We start from the raw sequence: 12763 nt of genomic DNA, 5'->3' as shown, positions 1-12763 counted from the left end.
TTAAAAATAAAAAATAAAAATACAGTGAGATAACAGTTTTATCTGAATTACAAAGCCAAACATAATATTAGTATTGTTAAGAGATCAAAACACTCTCATCACAACTGTAAGGTTGGCCTGGCCTGATGCACCGACGAATAAAAATCTCTTCCACTGGACCAGCTGGAAACCACAGCCAGGCGTCTTACTTGGTGAGGAACTAGACTGGCTTCCAGACTAACACGTTTGATGTTAAAGACAAATGTTTCAACAAATGAGTGCAGCCCACAGACCAGTGTGTGATATTTGGCTTTATTTTATAAAAATACACAACTTAAATACATATGGCACTCTCTATACAAGACATAAACAACTGTTAGATTTAACATTTTCAGTAATGTTAACATTACTGAATTTCAACATTTCAGCAGAAAGCAAATAGGTAAATTACCTTGGAAGAGCAAAAAGCTTTCTTTAGAGACTCTGCATTCACAGTAGGAGGGACAAGTGCCCCCTCGAGCAATGAGTGCAGGACACGCACCCGAACTGTGCGGCTGCCCAACAGGCCGTCTCACCCACGGGGCCTTCACTGCGCAGCTCGGCAGGCACAGCCCCGCGCATCACACCGCAGGTTTAGACTCTGTCTCCTCGAGAGATGTTTAAGGGGAAAACCAATGTGCAAACAGTATTCCCTGTGCCTTACAGTGGTGCCAAAAGCAATCACAAGAAGGGCGAACCTCTCCTCACTTTGCAAAACTTGCAGTGGAAGGTGGTTAGTTATATTTTGCAGCTAAATTCATTGTCAAAAGTTTTACCAAATCACTGGCAGACTGGGTGAGCTGGATGGAGTGCGGTGGAGAAGGGACATGCCAGCGCCTGCTCCAAGTACCGGTCAGAAGGGCACGGTCACTGTCAAACAGGACGTGTGCGCAGCCCCGCCCTCGCGAATGTGAACCTGCAGTGCCTGCCCGCCCCCCCAGACTGTGTTCTGCAAGGGGCAGCTCCCTCCTCGCTCCGGCCGCATCCTCACTGCTGCGGCTTGCTTGCAGAAATTCAGCTGCCTTATCGATGGCTCATTGAACTAATGGTGAATCAGGCTCTGGTTTCTGGGTACAAAGAGATATTCACCAGTTGAGAATGGGATGCTGAGAGCACACTAGAGTAAGTTCCCTGAGGTAAATGTGAGCCTTAAGGAATAGCGTGCGAGCTACCGAACCAGAGCATTTTGTGTTGGGGGCAGCACAATGCCCGAGCCTGGACTTTCTGGTCAACACACCACCCGAGCCAAGGGCGTGTGTGTGCGAAGGAGCAGGGTGACAAGGCTGAAGGAGGAGGAACGTTGACAGCTGAGAACATCAACCCAGAAGGAGGCAGGAAAGGGGAACAGGGGAACAAAAGGCGGGTGTTATTTTAAAGCGCTTGGGTAGGCTGGAGGGCTGATTTGAAAGCCTCCAGGGATTTCTAACAAGTTTTAAAAGTGCTCATTCTTGGTGACTCAGACATGGAAGAAATGGCTTTTCTTTAATAATAGCTGCTCAAACTTCTTATTCTTTTTGAAAAACAAGATTCTCTATAAATTTTTTTTTTAGCCATTGAAATTATTCTGCTAGTTGTTACTCTCACTGATGTATTTTGAAACCCTAACTGGCTGAAGACTTTTAAGGTTGAACTACAAAGGACACATTCGCACCAAGAAGTTAAATTAACGTGCACAGGTCTGTAGAGTCAGCAGGAAGTGTTACCAAAGCACTTTTCATTGCAGATCAAGCTTCATTATCATTTGATATTCTTCTCAAGAATTATGAAGTCAGAAAAATTCTAGGACCTTGAAGTTTAAGTTTCTTCTTTTCTTTCCTTTACACAAAGTAGTGCCTGGCCATCCTTAACATTCATCGAGAGGGTGCTGAGAACTGAGGCCCAAGACCTAAGAATCGAGATCAGGCCGGACCTCAACAGGTCACTGGTTGCATAAGGATGTGAATGGGGGCCCTCGAGAACGCTCTGCTACACTTGCGCACCTGCACACTGTAGCCGAATGAGGGGCCGGGCCGGAGTTTGGTAACAGTGGTAACAACCGGCACCAGCTTCTCACACAGGGCCTCACACTCAGGGAGCTGCTACGTCAGCTTGGGCTGACACTGCCGTGCACGCTCCCGCGTTCAGGCGACTCCTACACTCTGGTGCAAGAACAGATCGATGTTTAATTACCGTAGGCCTGATGAAGGCCTTAAGCAACATTTAGGTCCGAAAGAACTTTGGGTTGGAGTTCTGCAGTCCCAGGGCTAGTTAAAATTAAAAGGCCAGAGGACAATCCCCTAAGAAATCATATCTCCGATCTCAGTCCATAAGGAAGAACATTTCCAGCATCACCAAGGTGAAAAGTCAGACTAGCAAACTGCTCCGGTTTGCTGACAACACGCTCCACGCAGCCCAAGCGCGGCCACATGAGGGAAGCCGCTTCGCTGAGGGGAAGCACCCAGAAGAATGCCCTGGGCTTGAATTCAACGGAAGCAGCTTCCCTCCTGAGGTGTAAGGTGTGCTAACTGGCGATCAACACTGGTAGCTGTTTAAAATCCAGACACGGTAACGTTTTGTGTACTTTAAAGCCCCAGTCAGTGCAGAGTGGTCACAGCTGCAACTACGGAGCTCACCGCGAGAGTGAGGAGGTCACGAGCCACGTAGCGGGAACGGTGTGCGGGCCCTGAAGGAGCCGCCAGTCCTAACACTTGACTTATTCATCCCTTGGAGACGGAGGAGGAGACTATGGCAAGAAAACGTTCTTCTCTCTGAAAATTCATGTGAAATTAACTTTCATAACCTATAGTTTAAAAACGTTACCATTCAGAAATTTGGAACCCAAACAAAATCACAGAGATTCCTCCCCCTACCGGCTTTCAGATCCCTCCCTCCCCCACTGCCAGGAGGACCCACACTTGTCTCTGGTCCACCAGGCCCCGCTCAAGGCTTGTGGGGGGGATAGAGGAGGCAGGGGCTGGAAGCCAGGGATCCAAGAAGAGAGAAATGATGGCAGATGTGGTGTGTAAAACAACAAGAGGGGAAGAGGAGAGGGAACTAACACTGGTGAGGAGGCAGAGTGGAGGTCTGGCTTGTTGCCAGGCACCTGCCCTTCCCACCTGTCCGTGGCAAATGAGGCGGAAACGAGACAAGGCGCGGAAGCCTCATATGGGCGCTGTCCCGTGGCATCAACACACCGGAGCCAGCTGCTGTGCGTGAAGGACATGAACGCACACTCTAGCGTGGCCTGCACGCACCCGTCCTGGCCTCGCTCCTGATCCCTAGGTGATGGTGCTCCCCACAGCAGCCAGCACCCACCCACCTGCACAGCCAGGGAGGGGCCTCTGGGCCAGGGGCACGGCCAGCAGCACGGTGTACCCCAAGTGTGGCTGCCATGGCTTTAGTCACTTCGGACTGGCCTGTCTCTCCCCCTGGTGGCTGGAGAAGGGAACAGACTAAATGGCGCAAACGGGCTGCTTAATTCAGAACTGCCTGGCTTTGTTTCACAAACTTCCAAAGGGCTGCTGCTGAGAGTCCACTACTTTTTGACTGATGGTTAAAATAGCACCCAAGGAACTCATTCTGAAAGGAGCGGCTTGCTTGTGAGGTCACACCAAACTTTCAGGGGTTCTGATATTGTCTGCTTCTGTTTTTCTTATTTTCTTCTCTGATGTTGAAGGAAGGAAAGAAGGGAGGGAGGAAAAGAAGGAGAAAGGGCCCTCCAGTCCTCCCTCCAGAAGCCTCAGGGACTTCCCTGAGGGCGGGGCCTACGGGAGCACTTGACTTCAATGCTGAAAACGACCCGAGCCCTGGTGTGCAAGTGGCGCCCGGTTCCCTTCACGTCCTCTCCCTGTGCACCGGTACCGGCCCCGAACCGCTGACTTACAAATGAGGACAGATGAGGGAAAAGAGCGGGGAGGTTCTGCGGAGGAAACAACCCACGCTGGCTGTTCCGCCTCCACCGAAACTCTGCTTGCACTGGAGCCCGACACTCGTCTTTCTCGCCTTTCTCGCCTTTCTACTTGATGTTCTTCAGGAGGGCAGTCCGGGCATTCACAACCGCTTTGAAGGCATCTTCGCTGCCGGGTGCTACGCACTTGTCGGGGTGCAGCAGCACGGCCAGCTTCCGGTACGCTTTGTTGACTTCGTCCCTAGGAAAGAAGCAAAGCTCCCCGTCAGCGGCAGGGGCGGCCCCACGCACCGCGTTTGGCCGATTGGTAATGTAATAATAGCTCATGCAGTAAGCACAGCCCTCCCCTTTCCAATCGCTACCTTTCCGAAGGTGGGACTAGGAAACAAGTGACAAGCAAATAACATAGAGGGTCGGCAGAAGTAACGCCTGCCTGAGTGTGGTTGGTAGGGTAATAATATGGGGTAATCATTTATAGTTTTAATTTGAACATTTCACCGAAAATGTCATATGGTGTGCTTGAGTGTGATATTGGTATGTTACAGAATTACACGCTTATGATTTTGTCATAAAAAAGGGACATTATTTGTGTCAGACCCTATACAACATATAAGTAGAAAAAAATGCAATGCAAAATGGGTACATAAACGTGAAGGAAACGCTTGGCAAAGGAAAGATCAGAAGAAAGCAAACAGCACCAGGCACCTTGCAGGCACGCAGCAAGTCCCCGCTGACTGGAGCAATGAGGACCTGGGCGACGGAGGCAGGCCCCCCGGAGCCAGAACTCTGACCGGCGGGGCTTAGGGATGAACACGTGTTGGGAGGGTATACAGAGCAATGCGAGAGGCTAGGAACAGAGGATGGGCATGGCGTGGAAAGTATGAGAAACCAAGAGAGCCAGGGGCAGGGGTCAGGAGGTGGCAGGCCTTGAAGGCAGAACAACGGAAAAGCCGGATTTGACCAACACTGACAACAGTGGGCGTGTCCTGACAAAATGGTGCTGGCAAGGCTGTTTCTTGAAGTTAGAAGCAGGTAGGAGGCTGTTGCCGTAACCCAGGCACGAGTGTAAGAGTTTAGGCCGCGGAGTCTGTGGAAGGGAAGATCAGAGCAGTGGTGGAGAGAAAGCGCTGGCAGAGGAAGATGATGCGCTAGACATACAGGTGGATAAGGTGCAAGAGAAGGGGCTGGAATGAGTTCCAGGGTCACAGGGAGTCTGAGGCCTGGGCAAGATGGTGACACCGATGACCCCAAAGGGAGCATGGAAAGGGGCACCCAAGATCCAAGAAGAAACAAGAGAAATTACTACTCTCCAGAGAGGAAAGGAGCAGTAACAATAAGTATTTCTCCAAAGACCAGCAGAGCTCCTCGGTGAGCAGGAACTGGTGGGGGAGGGGCCTGAGGCCACCCTCCCTGTAACTTCCCTGCTCTTCATCCTCAGAGGTCAGGCCTCTGGGACACACCCAGCCACCACCCTGGTCACAGCCTGGCTCTGTCTCTACCAGAGGGTTTTCTTTTCCACCTTCCTGTTATGATTCAGGGTTCCCATTGTCCGACAAGCTGGGGTGCAGTGCCTTCCTGAACGCCCTGGCTCTTCTCCTTGACTTCCTATCAGAAGGACTTCTAGTAGGGCTCTGCCAACGAGGGAGGCAGTCTTTGACATCTTGGATGTGATGGAAAGTCTATCACATGTCAACTTGGAGAGACGGAGTCACGGGGCCACGGTAACAGTTCTCCATGCCTTGAGCATACATTCTGAGGGTTTCTCCACTGTCTGCTCTTAGGGAAGGCCTGAGTTTTCTTGTCTTAACCTTGCATGTAGCTTGTCCACATAGATAATTTTGATACTGGCTAACAAGAATCACATGCCCCCTAAAAGCATCTCAGTCTCGAGGCCGGAACGGCTTCCTCCCTCTTCCCCACGAGCTGCCTCCCGAGGGAACACGTCCCCCTGGCGTCCCCTCAGTCAGGCTGGCCCTCTGCCCCGGGAGTGCTTTCAAACATTCTGGGTAGCGGGGGAGACTTGCAAGGAAAATTTTGGAGAAACAAGACTCAGTCAAGTGTGTGAGAAATATATAAATTCTACTGAAGACGAAGATTTTCCTGAAGTTCAAAAATAGTAAACAGCACTGAACGAACATTAAAACTCTCTGTAATTTAAAAAAAAATGTTTTTAGGTTTTTCCTAAAAGTATTCAATGCCATACAAAATTAGTTTGCTAGACCCAAGAACAAAGGTAAGAACAGTACACGCTGCCCTGGCTGGTGTGGCTCAGCGGGTTGGGTCACAGTTCAATTCCTGGTCAGGGCACATGCCTGGGTTGTGTGTTTGGTCCCTGGTCGGGGCACGTGTAAGAGGCAATGGTGGATGTTTCTCTCTCACATGCTGCTTCCCTTCTTCTCTTTCTCCCTCCCTTCCCTCTCTCTAGAATAAAAGAAAAAAAATTTTTTTAAAGAAACTACATGTTCATATTAGTTAAGGATGTAAACTTACGGAGGTCCTGTAAATTTTGGTAGATTCCAATGAACCACAGTGAATAAATAAGAAACCAAAGTTTCTTTTTCCTTAACAAATATTATTCTAACTTTTCATAAGTAAAGTAATAATTTGTTAGTTTTAGAGCCAATGATCCTTGCGGATCCAATGGAAGAATTTAGAATGAGACTATGGAAGTCAAAAGGGACACTTAAAAGGCACCAGTGAACTCTGTGCCATGTGTGTGGGGCCACTTGAGCTTCTCCCCGGGGTTAAAGCGCCCTCAGTGGGGCCTGGCAAGCCGAGGGCGACCAGAAACCATCCTCCGCTCCCCTCCCCTCTTTCGGCCTGGACCTAGCGGTGTGCTGTGAGATGAAAACAGAGAGGAGATACTTCGTGCTGTTGATGCCGACAAGGCAAGTTCCAGATGTACCTTTCTGTGTGTGGGAGTCACGGTGCAAAAGTAGAGAGGGGGAGCCACGGAGAGGAAAGCTGTGGCGCAAAGTAAAAAGGTCTGAGAATCTGTCAGCTACGATATGCACAGCAACAGCAGCGTTACATAGTCAAAATGTGTGAACACAGGAAGTTCTTACACGGGAAGACCCTGGGAGTTCTCACTGCGATGGAAACCCTTTTCTTTCTGTCTGTATGGGATGGTGGATATTAACTCAACTTGTGACTGTTTCACAATATCCATAAGTCGACTCATTAGGCCGGATCCCTTAAACTATATAATGCCGTATGGGAATTATATTTCAGTAAGTTGGAAAAAAAAAGTTATATAACCACACTGAACAACGATTTATTCTTACACAAGCAACAAAGAATAGTGATTTATTTATTTTTCCCCCAAATAATTCTTTTGGCTAAAATAAAATAAACACACAGAGATGAGGAAGTAGCAGGATTTTTGAGAAAGACAGACAGATGGACACACACACATAGTGTTCAGGGTCAAGAACCAATTCTGCCACTAACTCCTGAGGTTACTGAATGTATCTGGTCACTAACTCCCAGTTTTTCCAGCTGTCGAATGAAATGTGTGGACATGCTGATTGCTAACATTCTTTCCTCCTCTAAAATTCTGTAATTTAAGAATTGTCTTTTGTAAGATATTTCTTTTAAGGTTGCATTAGCTTCAAGGAGTTTATTGAACAAAAGCAGAGCATACTGTTCAGAAAGTACTGATGCATCCGCACTACACAGCTCCCACATCAGGCAGTTGCTATCCATTGAATCACTGGTACTCTGTTAATTCCGTGAAAGAGCGTTGTCAAGTAATCTATTTCCCCACGTCTTTGTAATTTTACACAATTACGAGAAGATACATTGCACCTATTATTTTGAGAACTGAACCTTCCTCTAGAACAGGACTCAGCACTAATATCATGGAGCATGGCTTACCTCGAGGCCCCGGGCTTGACCCCCAACATGTCCCAGCTGTCTTTACTATTTCGAATTCTGCGAATGGTGTCAGCTTGTTCTTTGGTGAAACTAGCGCTGCTGTTTGTGATGGTTCGTTTCCCACCATTTTCACACAAATCAACTATGGACGCATAGAAGGTCTGCAGAAACAAAACACACCCCACGGTAGAAAAAATAGGAATTGTTTTTAAGCACCATCTTAAAAGATTGTAATATATTCCAATAACTCCTAGAATTCATAATAAAGCAAGTATTTCAGAGGTAAAAAATATGATCAAATAAGTAAAGGAAAATATATTCTGAGTGAGGGACAGAGAATCTCAGCAGGAACTGGGAACTACACAAAAAAACCAAATGGCAATTCCAGAACTGAGAAGTGCTGAATTACAAAATTCTCTCAGTGGATTTAACAGCAGGTTGAAATCAGAGCAATAGAGACTGCAACCTGAAAAACTGAGCAAAAAATGCAATAAAAATAAACATAACCTCAAGGATTGTGGGACAAAATCAACTGATATGTAAACGCATATATAAAGAAATAAAGGTAGGAAAAAATCTTCCCAAATTTCAGGGAAAAACACCTACACACCAATCTGAGAAACTGAACAAGACCCATTAGGTTAAATACAGAGAGAACCACACCCCGGCACGCAGCACAGTTGCTGAAAACCACAGACAGAGACAGACCACTGAAGGCGCTGGCGGGGGGCTGATGGCGGCTGGCGGGGGCTGATGGCGGCTGGCGGGGGAACGACATCATTCACAGAGAAGTAAGAGTAGCACTGACGCCTCCTGAGCCACAAGAGAGGCCAGAAGAGAACGGACTGCCATCTTTACAGTGCGGATTCAGTCGCTAACAGTTATTATGTATAGCTCTGGCACAAATTGCTACCCCTCTTAGGTGCCCTCTTGTCCGAAATAAGAGTGACAGCTGACACACATTTACATTGAGTCTTAAATGTGACGAAATGTGTGAACTCCTCCAGAATAGTATTTTATACTGTTCAAAGGGTTAAGCATTATTATTGCACATACAGAGGCACCAACCCACGTAGGTCTGCATACTCAAAAACAGAAATGTGGCAAACCAACGTCAGCCTTATTTGGTCTTGAAATAGAAGCCACGGATGCCCAGTTCAGCCTGTCAGTCGGGGATGAACCCTGTCTCCTAGTAGGAGTGTGACATCTGGTGAGAAGAGTCAGCATGGAAGACTGAGTAAAACCCCACTCCATGATTAAGAACGACTCTTTATAGTATAGCTACCTTATTTGAAATGCTAAAAATTCCCAAAATATCAGATATATTCGTAAGAAAAATGCATTATTCATGCCACCACTCACTTCCAAATGGATTTATAATTAAGAGTTAACTTGACTTTATAAGTTAGTGTTTAAGTAGCTTCCTCCCCTTAAAATTATTCAAGACTAGTAAATTTTAAGAAGTGACCATCTATTCCGGTCGCAGCATGAACACGCCCTTCTATAGCCGACTTGGCTGCTGAGACCTGACTTTCGTGCGTCTGGCTGGGCCCTGCAGTGGCAGGTTCCTGTCCTCTGGCTGCACCCCCACGGGCTACGACACCGGACTGTCAGCCATGGCACGGGCCCCATGCAAGGCTTGCCCCAGAGCAAGGCTTCCGTCTGGTTTGCATACAAACGTAACCAACGGTTACAGTCTGGGAGACATTCTTTGTCCCACTTACAATAACTGTTGTTAAACTTGAGAATCATCAGAATCACCTAGAAAGCTTTTGTAAAATGTAGATTCCTGGCTCCATCACAACATTAAACTTCCAGTAGGTCTGGAACCCAGCAATCTGTACTTTGAAGAATTTCCCCATGTAATCCTGATGATCAGCCAGGTCTGGTCTCAAATAGACAGCAAACAGGAATCACACACACACACACACACACACACACACTCATGTTCACGTTCTTTCTCTTTGTTTCTCTCACCAGCTTCGGAAAAGAAATAGCTTATTCTAAGGAGAAATTCCTTTTCTGCTTCTCCTAAGTTAAACTTTGGCATGGGAAGCCTGGACACCGGTTCTAAAACAACTCACTGCTGGGTTACCTGGAACATCTCATTAATTCCTTCTCCAGTTTGTGCTGAAGTTTCAAAGTACAGGAACCCTCTGCTTTCGGCCCAGAGACGCCCTTCACTCTCATCCACACAGCGGTGCTTGGCACAGTCGATCTGAAACGGTAAACGGGGGGGCAGGGAAGAGTCCAGCCTTGTCCCACCGGAGAAGGCCCGGGGAGGTGTCTGTCCAGCCTTTACCTAGCGAACACTAATCTTATGTGAACCCCAGCACGTAACACTACTGGGACCAAAAGGGACAAAAAATTATAATGTTGAATGTGGACTGATTGTCTGTGGCGAAATGAGTGCCTGTGACCGCACTTCCCACGTTCTCCCTTGAGAAAACTGCTGTTCACACTCAAGGGGTTTGGTCTGCTTTCCACACCCTTCCACAGTGCCCTTTTCACCGCAGGACCCACCCCCTCCAATCAGATTAAAGTGTGATCTTAGGATCCATCTCTCCCGCTCAGGCACCAATATCATCTCCCAACGACGGCACCAGACACATTAAAAATGGATAAGCTTACATTAGCTTCAAGGCTCTCGTGCAACAAAGCAGAGCACTCCATTTCAGAAAGTATGCACAAACACTAAATCGGATATACTGGATTTTTAATAAGAATTGTTCTTGTTTTAGGGAGACGTTTTGAAAAGTTGTCCATTCCTTTATTACCACATAAGGACTTTTTCTTTTCTTTTTATCTGTTCCCCCAAACTCAGAGCTGCACTCGGGATATAATAAATTGAGAACGGTGAGCATGCCGTTTCCAAAGCAGTTACCTTGTTGGCACACACGACAAACACAATGTTTTCCATGCTCCCGTGAGGCCCCAGGTCTTGCTTCATCTCTGCCAGCCACGCGTCCAGGGCGTCAAAAGAGTCTTTCTGCCCGACGTCGTAGACCAGCATCACACCCTGCGTGTCCTTGTAAAACTCATTACGGACCTTCGCGTAAAAGAACAGATGAACATAATCGGAAACGGCAAGTGGGGGGTTTGTGATTTTATAAAAATATATCTCAGTCTTTAACTGAGCAAAGTATGTTCTTAAGTGTATTCATAGTATTTGCTGTTGTATCTCAATATCTGGTCTTTCGGGGACTTTTTAATAAAATCAAAGTAACATAATAAAAAAAAGGACGTGTGATGGAAATAACAGCTTCCTGCCCTACCCTTCCTCACCTCCAATTCCACTCTCCGGAGGCAATGGATCTTTAAGTGCTGTTAGTAGACCTTAAAAGAATACAAACTACATAAAGTTCTTGTCAGGAACAATGAAAAAGAACTTAAGGCAAAAATGACACAAATATCAGCAATAGGTACATCCACTTCTATGTCACACCCAAAGCTGGCTTCCCCAGGATGCCAGGCAGCTTCCCTACGACTGCTGGACCCAGACACCACTTCCGAGCTCCGAACTCAGAGCCTCAGCAGAACACAGCGGGAAAGAGCCCAGGCTCGGGAGCCAGGCAGATCTGGGTTCACACTTACTTACTAGTTGTGTGATCTCGGGCAAGCCACTTAACCTCTCTGCGTCTCAGTTTCCTCATCTGTAAAATGGGGATAATGCCACTTACTCCACAGGCTTATGGTGAAGATTAAATGAGATAATGAAGGCAAAGCACCACGTGGTACCCAGAAAACAACGTGTGTTAGCACCTTCTCCCTTCCTTCCTTGCATTCATTCCCCGACTGCTCTCCTTCGACGTTTTCATCAGAAATGGCACCTCACCTCTGGGGCATGTCTACGGTTCTGGGCAGAGGCAGCACAAAGTACAGGGCACACTAACGGGGCCAAGGCAATGGCCGGAGGAGTGGGTGAGCAGCAACACTGATAGATTTGGGGTTCAGTGACAGAGGCCATGCACGATATATTCTTTTCAAGGTACTCCAGCATGTGTTCAGATTCACACCAGACATGGAGCGAGAAGATAAAGACATCTTGTACACGTCAGGCATGAAGCGCCTATAGTTTTTGAGCATAGACAACTGGACTAAGAATTTAAGTGTTTGTTAATTAGCAGAAACAGAAGAAGCTATCCCCCAAAGCTAAAGGAAATTGGTAAGAATTTGAAGTGGTAAAGACCAGAGGCCTTCTCCCTCAGTCATCGTGGTCCTTAGCCCTCCTGCGCTGGTACAGACGAGGCTCCCCTTCCCGAAACTCCTGCTGCCTGGGCCCCCGTGCAGCACATCCCCTAGGTTCTTCACTGGCCCCTTTCACCAACTCCTCCTCTCGCCACGGTTCCCACTCCAGACTGCCTCCATAGTGCCCCAAGTCCTGCCTGGGCCCCCATGTGTCTCTTCCTTCTTTCCACCTCAGCAACATCAACCGCCCTCACAGTTCCAACGTGCGAACCTTCTAGATGAGCCTTTTCATCGCTGCATTTCCAGTTAGCTCTGGGCACTTCCAGCTGAACGTCCTGTGGGAATCTCAAATTCAGCCTGAACAACAGGAAACCCTCCCACTCACTCCTTCCCAGACTTTTCCTTCTCTTGAACTTGTAGTGAGGAAAGCAGCAAGCTGACCTCTCAGTCATCTGGGCTGACAGCCTGGTGCTGACCTTTGCTGCTTCCCTCTCCCTTTGCTCAGCAGATTCAGACAATCCCGCAGAAGCCAGCTCTGCCACGCTTCCTGTGCCTGTCACTTCCTTTCCACTTTCATTGCCAATGTTATCTCCACCAGTCTTCTAAGTAATCTCCCTAGCAACATCATACACTGTGCACATTTATCTTTTTAAAACCCTGGCTCAAAAATTCTTTTTTAAATTATATTTTATTGAATATGCTATTACAGTTGTCCTGAGTTTTCCCCATTTGCCCTCCTCCACCCAGTACCCCCTATTCCCTCAGGCAATCCCCCCATCATTGTTCATGCCCATG

General features: G+C 47.6%; 1 protein-coding gene across 3 annotated transcripts in view; it reads right to left on the bottom strand.

Moving 5' to 3' along the window:
* Positions 1-294: 294 nt before the first annotated feature.
* The window catches only part of DNAJC27 (DnaJ heat shock protein family (Hsp40) member C27), a 31060-nt gene continuing 18591 nt past the window's right edge, over positions 295-12763 (bottom strand). For 2 of the 3 annotated variants that reach the window (XM_024553002.3, XM_045189216.2), the window contains 4 exons: positions 10665-10829; positions 9876-9998; positions 7781-7941; positions 295-4145 (listed from right to left, as the gene is read on the bottom strand). In XM_024553002.3, the coding sequence (XP_024408770.2) occupies positions 4013-4145; positions 7781-7941; positions 9876-9998; positions 10665-10829 (582 nt within the window). In that variant the 3' untranslated portion in view covers positions 295-4012. The remainder of the gene's footprint in view (positions 4146-7780; positions 7942-9875; positions 9999-10664; positions 10830-12763) is intronic. The other variant, XR_006654324.2, reaches the window with a different exon arrangement.

This window comes from Desmodus rotundus, chromosome 5 (assembly GCF_022682495.2).
Source record: "Desmodus rotundus isolate HL8 chromosome 5, HLdesRot8A.1, whole genome shotgun sequence".
Classification (NCBI taxonomy): Eukaryota; Metazoa; Chordata; class Mammalia; order Chiroptera; family Phyllostomidae; genus Desmodus; species Desmodus rotundus.
The sequence above is the reverse complement of the archived record's forward strand: the minus strand, read 5'-3'. Positions and strand labels throughout refer to the sequence as shown.